Raw genomic sequence first — 18,488 nt, forward strand, 5'->3', positions numbered from 1 at the left:
CTCCAGCAAACCACCGGCCGCATTCACTGTTCGCGGACAGCATGGCGTACCGCAGGCCAATGACACTGCAGTCCGCGGAGCGAGCAGGCGAATGGGTTCGCGGAGCGGACCCATAGATCACTAATTTTTTGGGATGTACCTTTCAGTACTTCCCAAACAAAAGTAGTGGTTGGATTGCCACCAAACACACAAAAGCATGCTTTCTGGCCCAAGCTCGCGCTCCTGCCCCAAATTTGGCAAAAATCCGTCCAGCCGTTCAGCCTGTAGCCGCACGCAAACCTTTCCCCCATTCACTCTATATTTTTTGGGGACCCCCTATAACTTTACCACCCCCATTCCCCACTAAACCTCGACAAACTTGGAGAAAAAATTCACAGCTGCCTATATACTTTTTTTTTTTGCAAAGTTTGGTGCAGATTCGTCCAGGGGAAAGTTGGGTGATCTGCTCTGTTGGAACTAGACGCCCTGCTTATACCTCTGACTAGGGGGAAAGACCTGATGGAAGTCTCACCACATTGCTCCTGAAGTCCAGCCAAAGCTGTTTTGTCATTCATTCTGCTTCCACCTGCTACTGCTGAAGAGTCTTGGTTTGATGCTGGATCCTAATTTAAGCTGTCTTCACCCTGTTCTGCGTTGGGCATGACCCAGCAGTGGCTGGAAACCTCAAACCCACAGCCTGCGAGTCTCCTACAGTAAAGCCTGTAGTGAGCCTTGTTGTCCCAATAGATTCTCTGTCCCAAGTTGGAGTCTCGGTTCGAGATAACTTCTCTTTAGGTGCTTAAATTCCCATTGACATGCATTGGGTATAAAGCCCATAAGTTAAAGTAGCTACCTTATCAGGCCAAAGACGGAGAAGCCTGGGTCAGGAGTCTCATCTTTGGCTCTCTAGGGACTGGCGGCTTACCTCCACCATAGCTGGAGGTCTCTTGTGATTTTTAAAGTATGTTTTTCATTTCAGTCTATCCTTGTGGTGTATTTTCTGTGGATAAATGTGGACTTAACTGTACCTTTTTTGTGGGCCTACTACCCCTAGTTGAGAGTTAAGCCTTGTTGCACTGACCAAGTTAATTAATTACCTTTAAGAGAGATTTGGCTTCCATTCCTTGTCCTGTATGTAAGCCTTCCCCCTGGGTTTAGTGGTAGTAGCCTCCTCAGTAATAGAGGGTGGTACAAAAACTGCCTTACCATTTTTAAATTGGATTCAGGGGATGCAGCAGATGTGTGGAGATGTTAGGAGCTAATGTGAATGGGTTTAAGGATTTTTTTCCACATAAATACCATGGTAGGGTTCGGAGTAGTATGTCCATTCCTACTGAAGGAGAAAGAGGTACACCATGCGACTGCTGTTTTCTCAGAGAAAAGGCAGGTGCTGGTAATGGCTGATGGGGCACAGGAGGGCGATTAGAATCAAAACTGATCCTATGTTGCAAACTTGGAATAGTGGCGAACCCTTCTCTGGTTGCCAAATTACAATTGGCCTGCGCTAATATGTTTGAAATAAATAACACTGCCAGTTGCAGGCCATGCATTGGACTTTGGCCCCTGTATTTTACTTGAAATGCCAGGTGATGTTCCACAGATCATTGACTGACCTGTGCAGAGTCTGAGGGTTGCCCAAAAAAGAGTAGAAAAAGATGTCAAACCGGTTGAGTCGTCGCACAAGGGACCAAAGATGAATAATAAAATACAATGGACGACGGCTTAGTGCACTGTGGGACTCCATGAATTAAAAGTGAAGAAGCATAGAAATTGCCAGAATTGGGTTGTCCAGGAAGCAGCTGAACCAGTACAGGACTTTGACCTGATCTTTGCCACAGAAAGGTATTCGTACATAGTGACATAGGCAATAGGTTTCTCAGAGATCTTACTTTACCAGCGCAGGGACAATGTAGACATTGAATACTTATAGAGGTCCTCTAGCTCTGGCAATAGCCCCACTTTTCGCTCAGCCTGATGGGACTCGGTTTGAATGGGGGGGGGGGAATCAAGAAAGTCTTATTGTCAACAGTTTGACATTGTTGCAGATTCCAGGGGGGGGCAACGTGAGGGTGGAAATTGGCAAGAATAGATTTTCTTGTTTCTTAATGACACAAGAGCCCGTCCAAGAAGGCAAGAAAGAATGGGTGGTCCAAGTTATTTTAGGCAATTCACAGGTCTGAATGACGTTACACCAGCAAAGTTCAACCAAACAACCCCAAGGAAGAGGTTTGGCTGCAGAATGATTGAACCAGACAGTAGACCAGACGTGAGATGTTGAGACACTGCTTATCTCGCTAATGTTTTATTCTAAAAACCTTCCCAAAGACGAGAAATGCAAGCAACTAAAGCAGGGATGCTGGGGTAAATGCGTCTAATAAATGGCAACAAAACATTCCCTCTAAAAGGTTTTAGATCTGGTGGTCCTAATAAGATTGTTTCACCTTATGTAGCTCTTTGATTTGAGGTCTCATCTTGGCATTTCCACAAGTTTGTTTCTAAACGGCCTTCCCTTTTTAAGCAAAAATTCAATTGTTTATATTTTTTTTCTGTCTAACAATTCGGGGAGCAACATTTGCACTTGGCGCTAGCCATTGGCTAGTGATTCATTAAAAAATTGTGGGCCGTCTCCATGTAACGAATTGAGTGGTAAGTGATTATTTGATGGCTGACTAACTTGTAATTTTTACCCCATGCCCAATCCTTGGAAGCTCATGCAACTTCTCGTGAGCTTCTGGAACAACCTACTGGTGATTACCTGTCTGATGCATTTGTAATCCTCAGTGCCACACAGCTATTCGTGCGGCTGTGTTTTTTTATATTTGCATAATTCTACTGCTTTCACGCACTTAATGTGTTCCCTATTTGTTAAATGTGTCCCTTTTGAATTGATGGACTGAGTATTGAACTTTAAAAACTGGTAACATTTCATTCTCCTGGTCTCTGCAGAACAAAAGACCCTGTGAAGCTTGTCCTCTCTTAGAAGTTCTGTTCTCTGCTCATATCCGGGTAACCAGGGTCGCTCCCTTCCAGGAGCAGCCTTGTGGCACAAGACATCAGAAGCATGGCCGACACACTAGAGTTTAACGAAATATACCAGGAAGTGAAGGGCTCCATGGTAAGGACCCAAATAATTGTGCATAATCCGTATGTGTTCACCTTGGTTAGCACAGCTCTATGGTAGTGTATATATGCCTGTTTGGTGTAGACCTTTTATTTGTGTTGAACCTAGATTTTCAGGAGGAATAGGGCAGCTAAATACATGTAGGGCATTAATGATAAGTGTTTGTGGGGGCATGTGTGGTCCTACATGGAATCTAGGGTCTACAGGAGATGGGCTTATGTCTGCTACAATTAGTCGCAAGACCTGGTTACAGAGGATGTTCTGTAATGTATATAGTTCTGTTGGGTGTGGTGCCTGATCTCACAGCAGCAGTAATGTCTGGTATTAATCACAAGGTCATGGTTTGACCTGTAAAGGATACGGTTATAGCCACAACCTAACATATATTACTTTTTTGTAGGTTACAAGACCCGACCTGTAAGGCCTTGTAATACCTGAGGGTCTATGGGTCATTGTGTCTGATCTTGAGGGATATTGTAATGTATCATGTCCTGTATGTTAATGGGCTCGATTTACAGGGTTGATTATTGATTCCTCCTTCAGAATGATGGCCGTTTGCGTCTTAGCCGCCAGGGTATCATTTTCAAAAACAACAAGACTGGCAAGGTGGACAATATCCAGGGATCAGAACTGTCAGAGAGCCTGTGGCGCAGAGTGGCCTTGGGTCATGGAATCAAGCTGACCACCAAGAATGGCCATATCTACAAATACGATGGATTCCGTGATACGGTAAGGCAGAGCCGTGAGCTTTTTTGTGTACTAGGGTACAACTAGCTCCAAGGAAGACTAGCAGGCAGGGGAGTGAAGAATTCAAGAACGTTCTCTGTGTGGCTCTGTAAGATTCAGAGGGATGGCACTGCTATCAAAAGTTTGTGCCTTCAAGTTCTCTGTAGGTTAGAGTATAGGTTAGCTATGCAATGTCTGTGCCTGCAGAATTGTTCTGATGCCACAAGATAGTAGCTGAGGAATGGGGTTCTTTTGTGGTTGTATTGAACTAATAGCAGTTGTCTGGTTTTGGCTCTGCTTGTTACTCCCCAGTGACTGTAACCATGTGTCAGAGCACAAAGTAACTTTTGCTTGCCCCTAATTATGCCATTCTCTTCCAGGAATATGATAAGCTCTCTGAATTCTTCAAGTCCCAATTCCGGGTCGATCTAGTGGAAAAGGATTTGTGTGTCAAGGGCTGGAACTGGGGAACTGTGCGATTTGGTGGTGAGTTGATCAGAGGAGTCTCTTATTTGTAGTCTTTCACCCATGCTTACCAAGACTGTTTGAGCTGCCCTGTTTGGGGTTGTGCTTGTCTTCCATCTTGGGTTTAAATGATGGTCCAACTAAATGTATCTTTCAAATTGCTTGCTTCAGGTCAGTTGTTGACCTTTGACATTGGGGACCAACCGGCCTTCGAAATACCTCTTGGTAACGTTTCGCAGTGCGCGACTGGGAAGAACGAGGTGACTTTAGAGTTCCACCAGAATGATGATGCTGATGTGTCTTTGATGGAAGTCCGCTTCTACGTTCCTCCCAACCAAGAGGACAACACGGACCCTGTTGAGGTGGGTATTGTGGAATATAGACCGCCACAGAGTGGGTGCCATTATGCACATGGAATTATTATGGGTGAGCCTTCCTTCATATGGCAATGCACTCTGGGAAGCTAAAACGTCATGTAAATGTTCTGAACAAAATAATGGATGCAGAAAAGCAGTTAGTTTTGTTGCGTCCACTATCCTATGCGCTCCTTCCTGGACTGGTGACCTGAAACTGGCATGGCTCTATAACTTGGTTGATATGCTCTTCTCCTGTATCCAGAGGGGCAGCTCCTGAGCTGTATTGACCGTGCCCACACTGGGCTGCCATACTGCTTTCTTTCTCGGCCCTTATTCCACGGATTTCTTAGAACAGTGGCAGTGTTCCAGCTGAAGCTGGGAAGGGTGAAAACTAGAAATAGTTCAATAGCATACCTCATGAAACCAAGGGGGGGTGAGGAATTGCTTGCAGAGACTCTAGAGGTATGGCTACCCGATTTAGTTGTCCCGGGAGGATAGTTCAGCGGCAATGTGTGCGCCTTAGAAGCAAGACGACACAGAGCAACACAGGTTCGATCCCCGGTACCACACTTAAAACCTCTGGGTATTGAGCGTGTTATGAATAACCCATCATATCATACAGCTTAGCCTCATAAATACTTTATTTGACGTTTGACATAAAAGCACACTATAAAACCTCTTGATAAACAATCTACCTATGCCTCAGAAATATGATCCCTAATTGAATGAACTTCAATCAGTCATTCATCATTAGTACCCAGTGAGGGGAAGGGGGTGGCGGCCTCCCAGCCAGTGAGGCTTAGAATAAGGTCTATACCACACAGTACAGCCCCCACTCTGAGCCACCTCAGAGCTGGAGGCTGCCATCTTCCCTCGCCGAAAATCTGGTAAGTGTGCTGTCCCACACACACCCCCCCCGCATCTCAACCGCCCTTTCCACTTACACCATTCTCCGCCACCCCCATCCCACTTACCTTGTGTCGCCTCCTCCCGCTCTGGGAATAGTAGTGTTCCTGGCACCTCTCCTACTCGAACTGCTGCGATGGAAAGGGAAAAGGCACTAGGTGATATATGATATGATAGGCTATTTATAACGAGCTTAATACCCAGAGGTTTCTAAGCGCGAACCCGGGAATCTAACCTGTGTGTGTTCTTGTCTTGCTTCCAAGGCGAGCGCGTTGCCCCTGAGCTATCCTCCCGAGACAAACTCCCTGTGCAGTTCCCTGCTCCCGATCCATGGCGGCCATATTATTTTGTAGTTTTTTTCTCAAGTTGAGAAACAGTTAACAGGCCAGTTCTCAACTAGAGGAAAAATACACTATTAAGTACCCTGGTACAATAGGCATCGTATCTCTCCAGGACTGAAATCTCTGCCCTTGCTCCCAGTGGCTGCGAGGATTAAATTCAAAACCTCTGCGTTGTCCACAAGGCCTTCTGGGGCCTGCGGCCTCAATACCTTCAACTCTCTCTTCCTCCATATCTTCCTTCTCTAGCTCTTCGCTCATCCGCCTCCAACTCCCTCAGGGTCAGTCACTTCTCCAAGCAACGAGTTGGTGGTAGATCTTTCTTCGGCTGGGGCCTCCCTCTGGAACGCCTCCCTGAAACTTGAGGAGAATCGTCTCTGGTTCCTGAAGCACCTCAAAACCCTTCTCTTTGCTTCTTTTTCTCCTCCTCTCCCCTACTGAATTCCTGGCTGAAAGTGAAATTGCACTGGCTACCTGACCACCCTCTGATCTCAGGCCCAAGCCCCTTCCCCTGCCAGTGTCACTCCTGCACTGCCTTGCGGGCAACCCCCGCACTTGGAGACTCTCTGTATCCCTTCAGGCCCACTTCCAGCAATTGACACCCGATGTCTGAACTTACCCTTGCCACCAGCTGGCTGTACCTTTTCCTATTGTTATATATCTACTATCCCATGTACTGCACTGTCCCCGCCCACTTGTCCCCGCACTTTCCCCTTCCCATGCACTTGCGCGATCTTTGACGCCTGGCCTAGTCGGATCGTTGTCTTCCCACTGTTCCCCCTCACTTGCCTCGTCGCGCCTTAAAACACTTGTGTATTGGCGCGTTATAAATTACATATATAACATGCCGGGGTACTAATGGCACTATAACCCGAGAAGGGGAGCATGACCGATCAGGTAATACACTGGGGCTCATATTAAACCCCTTGCTTCACTCAGGCTTGTAACTGATGCCCCAGGGCATTACCTGACAGGTCATGCTCCCCTGCTCTGGTCATATTGCTTAATTCATGCAATGCACTGGAAAGCGAGAACCAACTAACTTTTGCTTAAAGTGCAAGCGGTATATAAATTATAAACAGTTATGCTAATCTGGGGAAATATTCGATCAGACTCAAATTCATAACTGCCAGGCCCTACGAAGCCATACCCTGTGTGCATATATATTGGCACAAGTGTGTTAGAGTAGATTTAAATTTTTATGCATAATCTCTTCCACATGCGATTTCCACCACACCTTTTGCTGAACTTGTGGATTTTTTATCTGTTTGCCTGAGTGAGTGTGGACTTTTTTCAACACTCATTAGTTTACCTTATCTTTTGGGATACTTTGTATTTCTTTTTGTAACTTTCTTGGGGAAATGCTTTCCTCCAAGTTTGATGGCCTCTGTCTTTTGACTTTTGCTACTCACAGCACCCTGTGTGCAGTGTGGCTGGGAACCCCTTGGGTGTCCCTTTTTTTTCTCATGCTCGTTAATCTGCTTAGAATCACATGCTGTGAATATAGTCCGACATCCAGTGGTAACCGCAGAGTATTGCATCTTGTCTTTCAGGGACCGAAAGGGGACGTCGGCATAGTTGTGTCTGTAACACTATCCCTATCGTGACGTGTAGTGTACCCAAAATCCCTCACGTGCCGAGGTCCCTCAGATTTTTTTCCGCCCAGATAACTGGTCACCCTATAGCAGAGCTCTTACAGAAGAGACATTGTTATCTTATTCCGACTTTTCGGTTATTTCCCATTAAGTCACTTCGGTCACAAGAACATCTTCGAAGAAGACTGTGGGGGTTTCGTCTACGGCGGTGGATTTCGAGCCCAAGATCCGGCAGCTGGACTTTCCATGTGGTCGGGCCCTCTGGCCGACCTTTAGAGTAGGTAGAATGGGGTCAGGGTGGCTGTATTTTCGGTATGTCTTTCCTCCTTTCCCCTCCTTACCCTTTTGGTCTGGTCATCTTTCCCTTTGGCTATGGAAAGGACTACTTTTAGGTTCTGCCCTAAGTGTGGGGTCAGATACCTTGGAAGGACGTGCGCAACGCCTGTCTCCCCTTAGATCACGACAAAAAGCGGTGTGCGGCCTGCAAACCCCTTCGGACTAAGACCCTTAAGGAGCGCTGTGTAAAGCGGTGGGCCTTGTACGGTATGTCGCAGGTGGAACCCCCTTCCCCCACCGCCACACCCGCTGAGTGACGGGGGCCCCTCAGATGACCAAACATCCCTTGCCCATGTGATAGACTTCAGGGACAACACCCGGCGACAGAGGCGTACAAACGCATCTCACTAAGCATACAACCCCTATACCGGTTTCAAAGTCCTGGTCGGAAAAAGGTGAGAGCGCTGACAGGGCTGTCGAAAATTTCGACGGTTTCCTCGGATCGCGCAGATCCAAAGCCTCCTCCCATCCACAGCAGCGTCTTGCGACTGAGCAATCTAAAACAAGTAAGGGCGCTACTCCATAAACTTCACACGTGGAAGCATGGAAATCCGACGGTCCCGAAGGCTGCAGTAGGCCCGAAAGCTACAACTAGGCCTCTAGTAAAAAAAAAAAACTGATCGCTAGGCCCCCTAATGACGCGGAAGGTAACACATTATAGACCATCGGAACAATTATCTCACGCCGATTCTGCAATTATCGAAGACCGCATCGAGAGGATAACGGCACCGGTGGAACTTATCCTGGTTCTGCCTAAGATCATGGGACAAGCAGCGGAAAAATCTTCGGATGCGGTTTGGGGGCCCCGATTCTCACGAAAGCCAAGAGCCTCTTTCCAACACCCTAAGAGACTCTTTTTGGCGCTGTAGGGCAGAAGATGACGTTTTTCCACCCGTAGGCCCATCTGAGGTCCTCCAAATGGACTAGAGAGAAATTCGAAGGGTGTATGGACGGCTGGAGAGAATGATCAGTTTTTCCGATCATCCATCCCCGCAAAGGTCTCGAAGAGCATAAACCTCAATTTTCTTCTCACCATCAAGATGATCAGCCTTCTGTCGCAGTCCAGCACGAAGACTTTTTCCACATGGACACCTATAGGGAAATTTACAGTGAAGAGGAACAAGCTTAATTTCTACCAAATTATGAAGAGGAACAGCAGGGTGCCACAGACGATTGGGAAGAAACCCAGCAGGAGGGAATGGACCCATGGACACTGCCACATCAAGATCAGGACACTGATGTTTTGTGTCTGGATTCCCCACCGTCCACCCCGGCTCGCCAAGGCCTCACCTGTAGAGGACAAATGACCTTCAACTCTGTTAAAAAAAGGCAGATGAACATTTTCAGATCTCTACTGAAGAGGCTGTTCCTGAGCAGGATTTTGTAGAAGACATCCTTAAGGAAAAACCTCCATATAGCCAAGCCATTCCCCTCCTTAATTCTATCAAGAGAAGGTTGGCTCCCTCCTTTGTATCACCAGCTCAAACCCAGGCAGTGAACCCAAGAGTGGAAAAATTGTTTCGGCCGTCTCCTTCCGACCCTCTATACATTAGAGGGCACGCATTCCCCGACTCTCTGGTAGTGACTACCACCCGAAAGAGGGCAGGGGTACCCCTTGCCATGGGGGAGGCACCTCTGGACAAGGAATCCAAGAGGCTGTATGCTCTAGGCAAATGAGTCCCCTCGGCTGCCGCATACACTACTCGGGTAGCAAATAATACCACGCTATTGGAAAGTTATGCTAATGCTCAGTGGAACCTGCTCCAGGAAGGCCTCCACGAGGTCCCAGAACCGTCAAATCCAAACTTCTCTCTTGTAGTCGAGGGAAGACAAGTGAACCAGAATGTGATTAAAAACACTCTGGACACGGCAGTACAGCAGGCAGGTCTCTGGCCCAAGGGCCCCTACTAGAAAGACACGCTTGGCTGCGTACTTCAGGGTTTAAACCCGAAACGCAAGCCTCTCTCATCAATAAGCCGATTGAGGAAGCTATTTTTTGCAGTTCCACTGAAATACGCTCATGCGCAACTCCAAAAAAGGACGACAATTAGCCTTGATTTTGATGATAATTCAGTATTTTTATGTCAGTGTGCCCTTTGTGATAACACGTGTTTCGACGGTACTTCCGTCTTTTTCAAATCAGGGCTATGTACAAAGATTTGAGTAATAGAGTTTGAACATGGGGAAATCGTGCATGAAAAGAAATTGATTTGAAATTAAATGGGAGATTTCCGCGCAATTATTAAGTCATTGCATGAAAACATTCAAAACAAGAAAAACATTGTGCACAACCCCATATAATAACACGCACAAGAAGGGAAGGAAGGCCATTGTGGGAGGGGTAATGGGTACGAAGTTTATGGGTATTCAAAAAAAGAGAAAAAAAAATCAAAATTTGACCATTAAGGCAGCAGATAAAGGAGGAAAGATTGTAGTCTTGAATCGAGAGGATTATGTAGCAATGGCAACTAATCACTTGAACACACCATTTTGCTTTGTTAAACTAAGAACTAACCCAAAACAGGAGATACTACAGGAATTAAGGGACGCAATAACAGGCTGGCACAGAAAAGGATTGATTACAGATGAAGAGAAACATTTTTTGGACAGAAGACAACCAATTTTGCCCACCATATATTTTTTACCTAAGATTCACAAGGATTATGAAGGGGTAGCAGAGGGAAGACCCATTGTAAGCGGAATAGGCTGGACAACAATTAACGTGGCCAACTACATTGACAACATACTCAGACCCTTGGTAAATACAACTAAATCGTATTTGAAGGACACCACTTCAGCAATAAACAAATTGGGAACAGTGGAGTGGCAAAAAGATTACATACTAGCCAGCTGGGATGAAAGATCCCTGTACACGTCCATCAGACATGAGACAGCAGTAGGAACAGTCAGTATGCTCAAAGAAATGCTACTATGAACCTTACAGAACAATGTGTTTATTTTCAATGGGGATTACTACAAACAGATCAGAGGGTTGGCCACGGGAGTAAAATGTGCCCCTGCAAACCTAGTAATGTCCATGTACGAAGACAGGTACTCCCCTTCGGCATCACCTCGGCGCGAAGGGTGTTTACCAAGGTCCTCGCAGTGGCTGCAGCACACCTGCGCAGACTATCTGTCACAGTTCACCCTTACCTCGACGACTGGCTCATCACAGGGGGACCCGTACAACACATGTTTTTCGAACACCAAAAAAACAGTAGATCTTCTCTTCAGGCTGGGTTTCTCAATCAACGAGAAGAAATCCAGTCTAGTCTCCAGTCAAACAAAACAATTTCTGGGAGCTCTAATTCGGAAAGAAGATGGTCTAGTCTTCCCCTCCAACAAGAGGGTTCAGAACATGCTTTTTCAGATTCCTCATTATGTAGCCAGTCGGGAGGTGATGGTACGCAAGGCCATGTGCTTGCTAGGAATGATGGCGTTGTGCATATACTTGGTTCCCACGCGCGGCTGCACATGCGTCCCATGCAAGAGTGGCTCAACAGCCAGTGGTGTCAGGCCAACGAACAATGGGAAGATCTGGTAGTTGTCTCGCCACACACATTGTGCTGTACCTAACCCATCTGTTAGACACTGGGTTGGTCTTCAATTCCCTAAAGGTTCATCTGGCTGCACTGTCAGCATACACCACATCAAAATAAAAAGTGTTGTGGTGGAAGATACTGGTGATTAAGGCCTTTATGGAAGGGGTTAAGAGGATTTATCCTCCCATTTCTCACCCGGCTCCTGGGTGGGACCTAAATGTGGTTTTGAACAGGCTCATGGGAGCTCACTTTGAGTCTATGCATAAAGCAGGTCTAAAAGACCTGACTTATAAAACGGCCTTCCTAGTAGCTATCACTTCTATCAGAAGAGTTGGCGAACTAAAGGCACTTTCTGTTCTAGACCCCTTTGTTACAGCCCACAGGGATAAGGTAGTTCTGCGCACGCACCCTACCTTTTTCCAGAATCCCACAAGCATGGCCGAAAGAAGCCTGTACATACTAGATGTGCGCAGGGCAGTCATGTTCTACCTCGAAAGAACTAAACCACTGAGGAAAACAGACCAATTTTACGTTTCAGTGGCAGCTGGTAGAGAAAGGGGTCATGTCTCTAAATCCGCTATCTCAAGGTAGATTGTCAAATGCATCACACTGTCGCACTCTTGATAAGAGACAACTGCCCTTCAAGCCCAGAGCACATTCTACTCGAGGCACTGGGGCATCCATAGCATTCATTGCAAATGTTCCCCTCGAGTCAATTTGAAAAGCGGCAACCTGGAGTTCTGTACACACCTTTACAAAACACTATTGCCTAGACACTCATTCTAGGTCTGATTCTCAGGTGGGAAAAGCAGTACCAAGACATCTTTTCTCTACTGTTCCTTCTCACAACCCACCTCCAACTCCGGGTACTGCTTGCTAGTCAATGCACAGCATGTGATTCTAAGCAGATTAACAAGCATCAGTAGACCTGCATTAATTACCATAATAGCATTTCTGATGATTGTGTCTGCTTGGATCCACATGCGCCCTCCCTACCTCCCCGCTTGGGTTGGAAGGAACATAGACGTCTTACTACTTTCTCTCTTTATGTACTCGCTCACTATAGCCTCGGGCTCCCTCATGGCAGAAAAAATACAATCCGGGACCTCGGCGCGTGAGGGATTTTGGGTACACTACACGTCACAATAGGGATAGTGTTACAGACACGCCTATGCCGATGTCCCCTTTTGGTCCGCGAAAGACAAGATGCAATACTCTGCGTTTACCACTGGATGTTGGACTATAATCACAGCATGTGAATCTAAGCAGATATCTTCAGAAATGCTATTACGGTAAGTAATGCATGTCTTATTTTCTGCCATTTTCCTTGAGAACCTATGTTCCCAAGGGCAAGGGGGATATTTAGTATCCTTACATTGTGAGATCAGCAACCCCATTTTATGTGGAGGGGTTTCACAGTATTCCCATTCACACTGCTCCTGTAACTTTATTAGTTACAATGACAGATGCATCTTAATGGCTGGTGGCAGTGGTTTTATCCTACCTACTTTAGTGCATTTTCTACTTCCAGGCTGTACTCCCAGCTGTGGTAGTGCAAACAAGGGTCACCATTGACCCGAAATGTTGGCTGTATTTTATTTTTTTTTCTTCTCAGTTTCTCTTTTGCTTGTCCCTTCTTGGTCCTTATTCTGCTGTGCTTGGTGGGGGAGGTCCCGGTTTCATTTTGTCTTTGGTGGGAATCCTTTAGCTCCAGCGTGTCTGTGAGGACAGGAAACTAGGGAGGAGTCCGAAACTGTTCTTTGTCTTCTGATATGCCTGTCTGGAACCAGTTCTAACTGCGGGGCAGGCTGATCTAAAAGGACAAACACCACCCAGAGTTTAAATGGTGCATATTTGCCGATTGGTTGGGTTCCTGGATAAAAGGTTGGGATCCTGAGACTGAAGACCAGCTGACCACTGGAACAGAAGAAACGACTAGTAAGAGGAGAGATACCTGAAGCCACTTCCAGATGAAAGGAGATGCCTTCGGAGTAACTGCTGCTGGGTGACTCCCTCCTTCCAAGCATCAGGAGAACTCCAAGGAGGACGACTTTCTTCCTTGGACTGGTGGGATCAATCGGCCTTGAGCCAACCTGCATTTGGAGCCATCCCATGACTAGCTGTGACCTTGCTAGGCTGCAAACCACCAAGACCCTGGCATCTGCGACCCTCGCATCTGCGACCCTCATGCAGTACATAGTCTTCTGAACATCAAATCCACCTGAAACATTGGTGGACTGCTTCTGGACCTCCAGAGGCAGGATTCCACTCCGTGAAGTCCCCTCACCAGAGTGATGGACTGAGAAAGCGAGACAAATTGACCAGCGACAACTGTTCCTCATCTGGCATCCTGGAAAAGGGTACCAAAACCAAAGCACTGCATGAAGAAACTACGAATCCTTGCTGAAAGCCTCTTCACTCTGCTGCGATATCCACTCCAGTGTCCCTTCTTTGGCCTACCTGACCAAGAATCCGGTGACCGGGTCTGCTGCTGCAACTTCTTCACTCCTAAGGTACTGAGAGACCAAAGTAGAATTTACCTAGAGTTGCTTTGCTGCTCCTGTGTTGCTGGAGTGCCAATTTGTGCATTTGTGACTTGGCCCATACACATTCATCGAGGCTTAACACCTGTGTGCCTTCAGGGACCCTCTTCCGAAGTCCCTGACACTTTTTACAACAAAGACTGTTACTTGCTACAGAAGACTTCCTCTGTTACCTTTGAACTTTCTACAGTTTGTGCCTACCTTTTTTGCCCTCCAATCTGACCGAGACACTCATAATTAGATAGGGATGTACTTCTGAAGTGTTGAGCCGTCTGTGATAAAATAATACTGCAAAGTATTTACTTGTTTTGGGTTTGTTGAATTTATTTTATCTGAAACAGTTATTACAAACATATTTTACTTGTGAATTGCCTAATGCCATTCTCAATGTATACAAAAGTTACTGCGATTATTGCATTGGTTCTTCTATGTGCTTATTCAACGTTATAGTACTTACCTTAGTGTATATATAAAATAAGACACTATTTTCATATAACTTTAGTGTCAGTGTTTCTTTGGGACTGTGTACACTCTTAAGTTCTTTGTACCACCTACATCCCTTTCTCTCTCCAAAGATAAGCCTGGCTGCTCAGCCATTGCTACCAACATACTGTTTTTCCGGCCTATGGTAAGAGTTGGAGCCCTGTGTCCCAAGTGCGAGGCTTCTAAAGTCTTACCTTTTGGTGGACTTTTGCAAAACTCTAAAACCGTGTTTTCATCTATTGATTTCCACTGTGAGATAGCTTTAATAGTTCCAACGCCTTGGTTGTGAAGGATGGACTAAAATAGACCATTATTAGGTCACAATACGTTGGCCACAGGAATAAAATAGTTGTATTGTCTGTTGTTCCAGCGCAGTAAATACATAGATCTGAGTGCTCCTAATTCCAATACTATTTTACAGTCGACCGGGAGAGTACCCTGTCTGAATCTGATGCATCAAGATCTTGTGTATGGAGGTTGAATGAGATCCAAATATTTTTCATAGCAGGTTTCTTGTTTAGTTAACCAATATGTTCGTACACGTACAGAACCCTGATACTGGATAAATAGTTGATTAGAAATGTAGCTGTTGTGGGCATCTTTCACCAAGGCCTCGTCAATCGTGTGTTCACGAACCCCCATCGCTCTGCAATAAAAGGGCTTTTGTATTTTACCAGGCCTCAAAATGTGTGTGTGCCACTAGCCATTGATGTACTCTTGAGGAGTAAGAAATGGTGTCCTCTGTGCATGTGACGTATAGGCCTTTAAGCCAGGAACAGTAACTTTTTTTTACACAAGAGAAAATGTGTGACCAAAGCGCTAAACCCTATTCACTATTGAGTATTCTTTCATGTGCAGTCACATTCAAAATCATTAATGACTTGTGTGTTGTTGCTGTATTTTTCTTTTACTGGGTAGCCTACACGTGCTTTGACCTGAAACATCCGGTCTTCCTCAGGGCTTAAAGTCCCAATAATAGTAAAAAAAAATATACATAATGCATATAAGTACCAATTTGTTAGCAATCACATTTCATGTTAGATGATGTATCCATAAGTGAATTGGTAAGCACAACAGGTAACCGTCGCTGGCTAAGTGGTAGGAGAAAAAACATGTGGATAATAACATTAGTTTGCTCATTCTTACTGCTTCATTGCACAAACTGACCAAACCCAGTGCTCATCTCAATGGCTTCACGTGTTCCTAGCGGATAAACCAATCCTGTTGTGTTAGGCATGCATAGACTATGAATGGTATTGGTCATCCTGAAATGTAAAAGTGTGTGTGTGTGTGTGTGTGTGTATATGTGTGTATATATATATATATATATATATATATATATATATATATATATATATATATGCGCGCGCACACATTTCCCATTTGCAAAAACGCTGATGCTATCTCACTATGTCCCAAAGTGAGGGATAAAAGGTCACACTATTTTACCTCTTAGTTTAATGTTGAGTAAATACTCGGAACCAAATCTTCAATTCCCTTACATTGCTTGCAATAGCAATAGAACACGAATCAGAAACTATCTTGATACCTTTTCATCCCTCACTTTGGGCCAATTTGGGACATAGTGAGGTAGCACCAATGTTTTTGCAAATGGGGAAACCCGTGCATCTATATTTCTGAGGCTTGTGGCTCTGCTTAGATCACATGCTATGTATAGGCCGACATCTAGTGGTAGCCACAGAGCATAACATTTTTTGTTTTCAAAACTCGAAAAGGGACGTCGACAGGGCCTGCCAGTAATACTATCCCTATTGGGAGGTCCACTGTACCCATGGTCCATCACGCGTCGAGGTCCATCATGCGTCGAGGTCCATCAGTTTTTTTCCATCATCATAGTCTGACGCCAGTTGCGTAGTTCCTTCTTTAAACAAAGTTTAACGTTAGACTTTATTTCTATCCTTTCGATGACCGTACACCGCAAGAGCTCCGACGACTTGCGAGGACAAGACCGTTGATCAACGACTCGTTTCGGAGAAGTTTGTCTGCAGCCTACCCAGGCCCCAATGGGCCTCGGCCCTGTACAGTAGGCAGAGTAGGGGAGGTCATAATCAATTTAATTTGGAGAATGCCTATTCCCCTATACTTTTATTTCGCCAGGCTGCCATCTTTCCATACTATGGAGAAAACCATTTAAATTCTGCCCTTCCTGTAACAGGAAGTTTCCCTGAAAGGAGTTGCACAGAGTGTGTAACCTTTGCCTCCTTAAGGATCACGCTGAAAAACAGTGGAAGTCCTGCAGACTGTTTTTAGGCCAAAAACTTAAAAGAATCGAAAAACTAAACATTGGACCCACCACGACATGCGGCCGAGGCCGCCATGGATGTCGATGGAGCCTCCAGCGATGGCAGCATCGGCGTCCTAAGTGACGCCAATGGCGATCGGGACCTGATGGGATGCCCACGTGCGAGCCCCCGACTCCCAACAGGCAGGGCGGCGGTTCTGCTATGGAGACTACACCCGGCGGCTCAGGCACCCTCACTGTACGCCACACTAAAGCACCCCCCACGGCCGACAGTCGACCACGTCGCCGACCGATGAGCCATGCGCTGTGTTGAAGGGAAGGTCTGAAAAATCCCTGTCCTCTGGGCCATCGTATTCACGATCACCACATGACAGGCCCCTGAAACAGACGCCAAAGGTAGTTTCTGACACGTGAGCAAATACGGAAAGTCTTCTGGTTCTGGTGATCATGCATCGAAAGACGTGTCGACGGCTCCTGCTAAAAATTCAAAGATGATTGAGCTCATTAAAAAGCATGTCCATGGCACCCTCTTCAAAGCAAATCCATCAAATGCAATCTTCAATGCCCTTACCCTCAATCACAGGGGTAAAAGGATAAGGAATACTCTGCCCAAGGGACACAGTTTCAGGGGCAATGCACCACAAATAGGCCCCTGTTCCACAGCCTTTAGGATGACTAGTTTTTTTTGTTTTATCAACACCCAGATCATCTTACTAACCTCCCCTCAAGGCGATGCAGGTAACAGGCAGTCGGACGCCACAAGAAACCTGTCTGGACCCAACACTACCTAGTACATCTCCATGTCTGGACGTGTCTGATGACCTATACTAACATGACACTCGGTTTCCTTAGACCCTGGCTCATTTGCAGTCCAAGGGGGACATGGAAGATGCGGATCAATACTATGATGACGATTATGTATACATCATCCAATCCCCAGACTATACTGACCAACCAGTGGCCGATTTTCCCCTTTGGACAACCAGCTGCATTATAATGTTCTTTTAAAGGCTGCAGAGCACTTTAAAATCGATACCCAACAGGCACACGTTGATAAAGACTTCGTAGAAGCCCTCCTCGGGGATAGAGATCTGCAGCAAAATTAATTCCAATGCTCCAATCTGTCCAAAGGCGCATTCAGCCTTTTCTACTTACCCCAATCTGACAAGGGCAGTCGACCCTTCTTTTTAGACCAGCCCCATCAGACCCATTGTACATTAGGGGGCAACTAAAGCCTGACTCTCGTAGTGACCACCACAAGGAAGAGAGTGGGCTCATCTTTAGCCTCTGCCGTAGCCCCTCCTGACAAGGAGAGCAAAAAGATGTACACCTTAGGCAGGAAAGTAGCTTCCTCGGCTGCTTACCAAGTGAGAATAGCAAACACTACGCTACTGTCGAGTTAAAATTGCCACAAGTGGCGCTAGATCTTGCAACAAATAGATTCGGCCCCATATCCCTTAAGAACACAGCTGTTACAAACAGTAGCTGAAGGTAGACGGGTAGGAAGCTGCATCCTAAAATATAATCTAGACGCAGCAGACAATGCAGGGCGGGTTGTTTCTGAGGTACCCTCATCAAACTCCATGCATGGCTATGTCAATCGGGTTTCAAGCTAGAGACCCAAGCCACTCTTCTCAATATGCCTATGGAGCCCAACGCGTTATTTGGTAAAGCGGTCGAGGACACACTGAAGAGTGTCAAGGACGAGTATGATGCCCTGAAATCCCTGGGACAACTCGCAAATAAACCCTTTGTGTAGTGAGAGGCTCTAAAACATGTTTTAGAGGACAAAACTCCCAGCGGTCCTCCAATTGTAGCCAGGGCGGGCAGAATTC

The 18,488-nt window shown here is 46.0% G+C and overlaps 1 protein-coding gene across 3 annotated transcripts in view; it reads left to right on the plus strand.

Moving 5' to 3' along the window:
• Nucleotides 1–18,488, plus strand: part of SSRP1 (structure specific recognition protein 1) — a 366,705-nt gene that overhangs the window by 70,577 nt on the left and 277,640 nt on the right. For all 3 annotated transcript variants that reach the window (XM_069628997.1, XM_069628998.1, XM_069628999.1), the window contains 4 exons: nucleotides 2,926–3,094; nucleotides 3,644–3,829; nucleotides 4,207–4,312; nucleotides 4,463–4,653. In XM_069628997.1, the coding sequence (XP_069485098.1) occupies nucleotides 3,041–3,094; nucleotides 3,644–3,829; nucleotides 4,207–4,312; nucleotides 4,463–4,653 (537 nt within the window). In that variant the 5' untranslated portion in view covers nucleotides 2,926–3,040. The remainder of the gene's footprint in view (nucleotides 1–2,925; nucleotides 3,095–3,643; nucleotides 3,830–4,206; nucleotides 4,313–4,462; nucleotides 4,654–18,488) is intronic.

This window comes from Ambystoma mexicanum, chromosome 12, assembly GCF_040938575.1.
Source record: "Ambystoma mexicanum isolate Mex_15411 chromosome 12, UKY_AmexF1_1, whole genome shotgun sequence".
Taxonomy (NCBI): Eukaryota; Metazoa; Chordata; class Amphibia; order Caudata; family Ambystomatidae; genus Ambystoma; species Ambystoma mexicanum.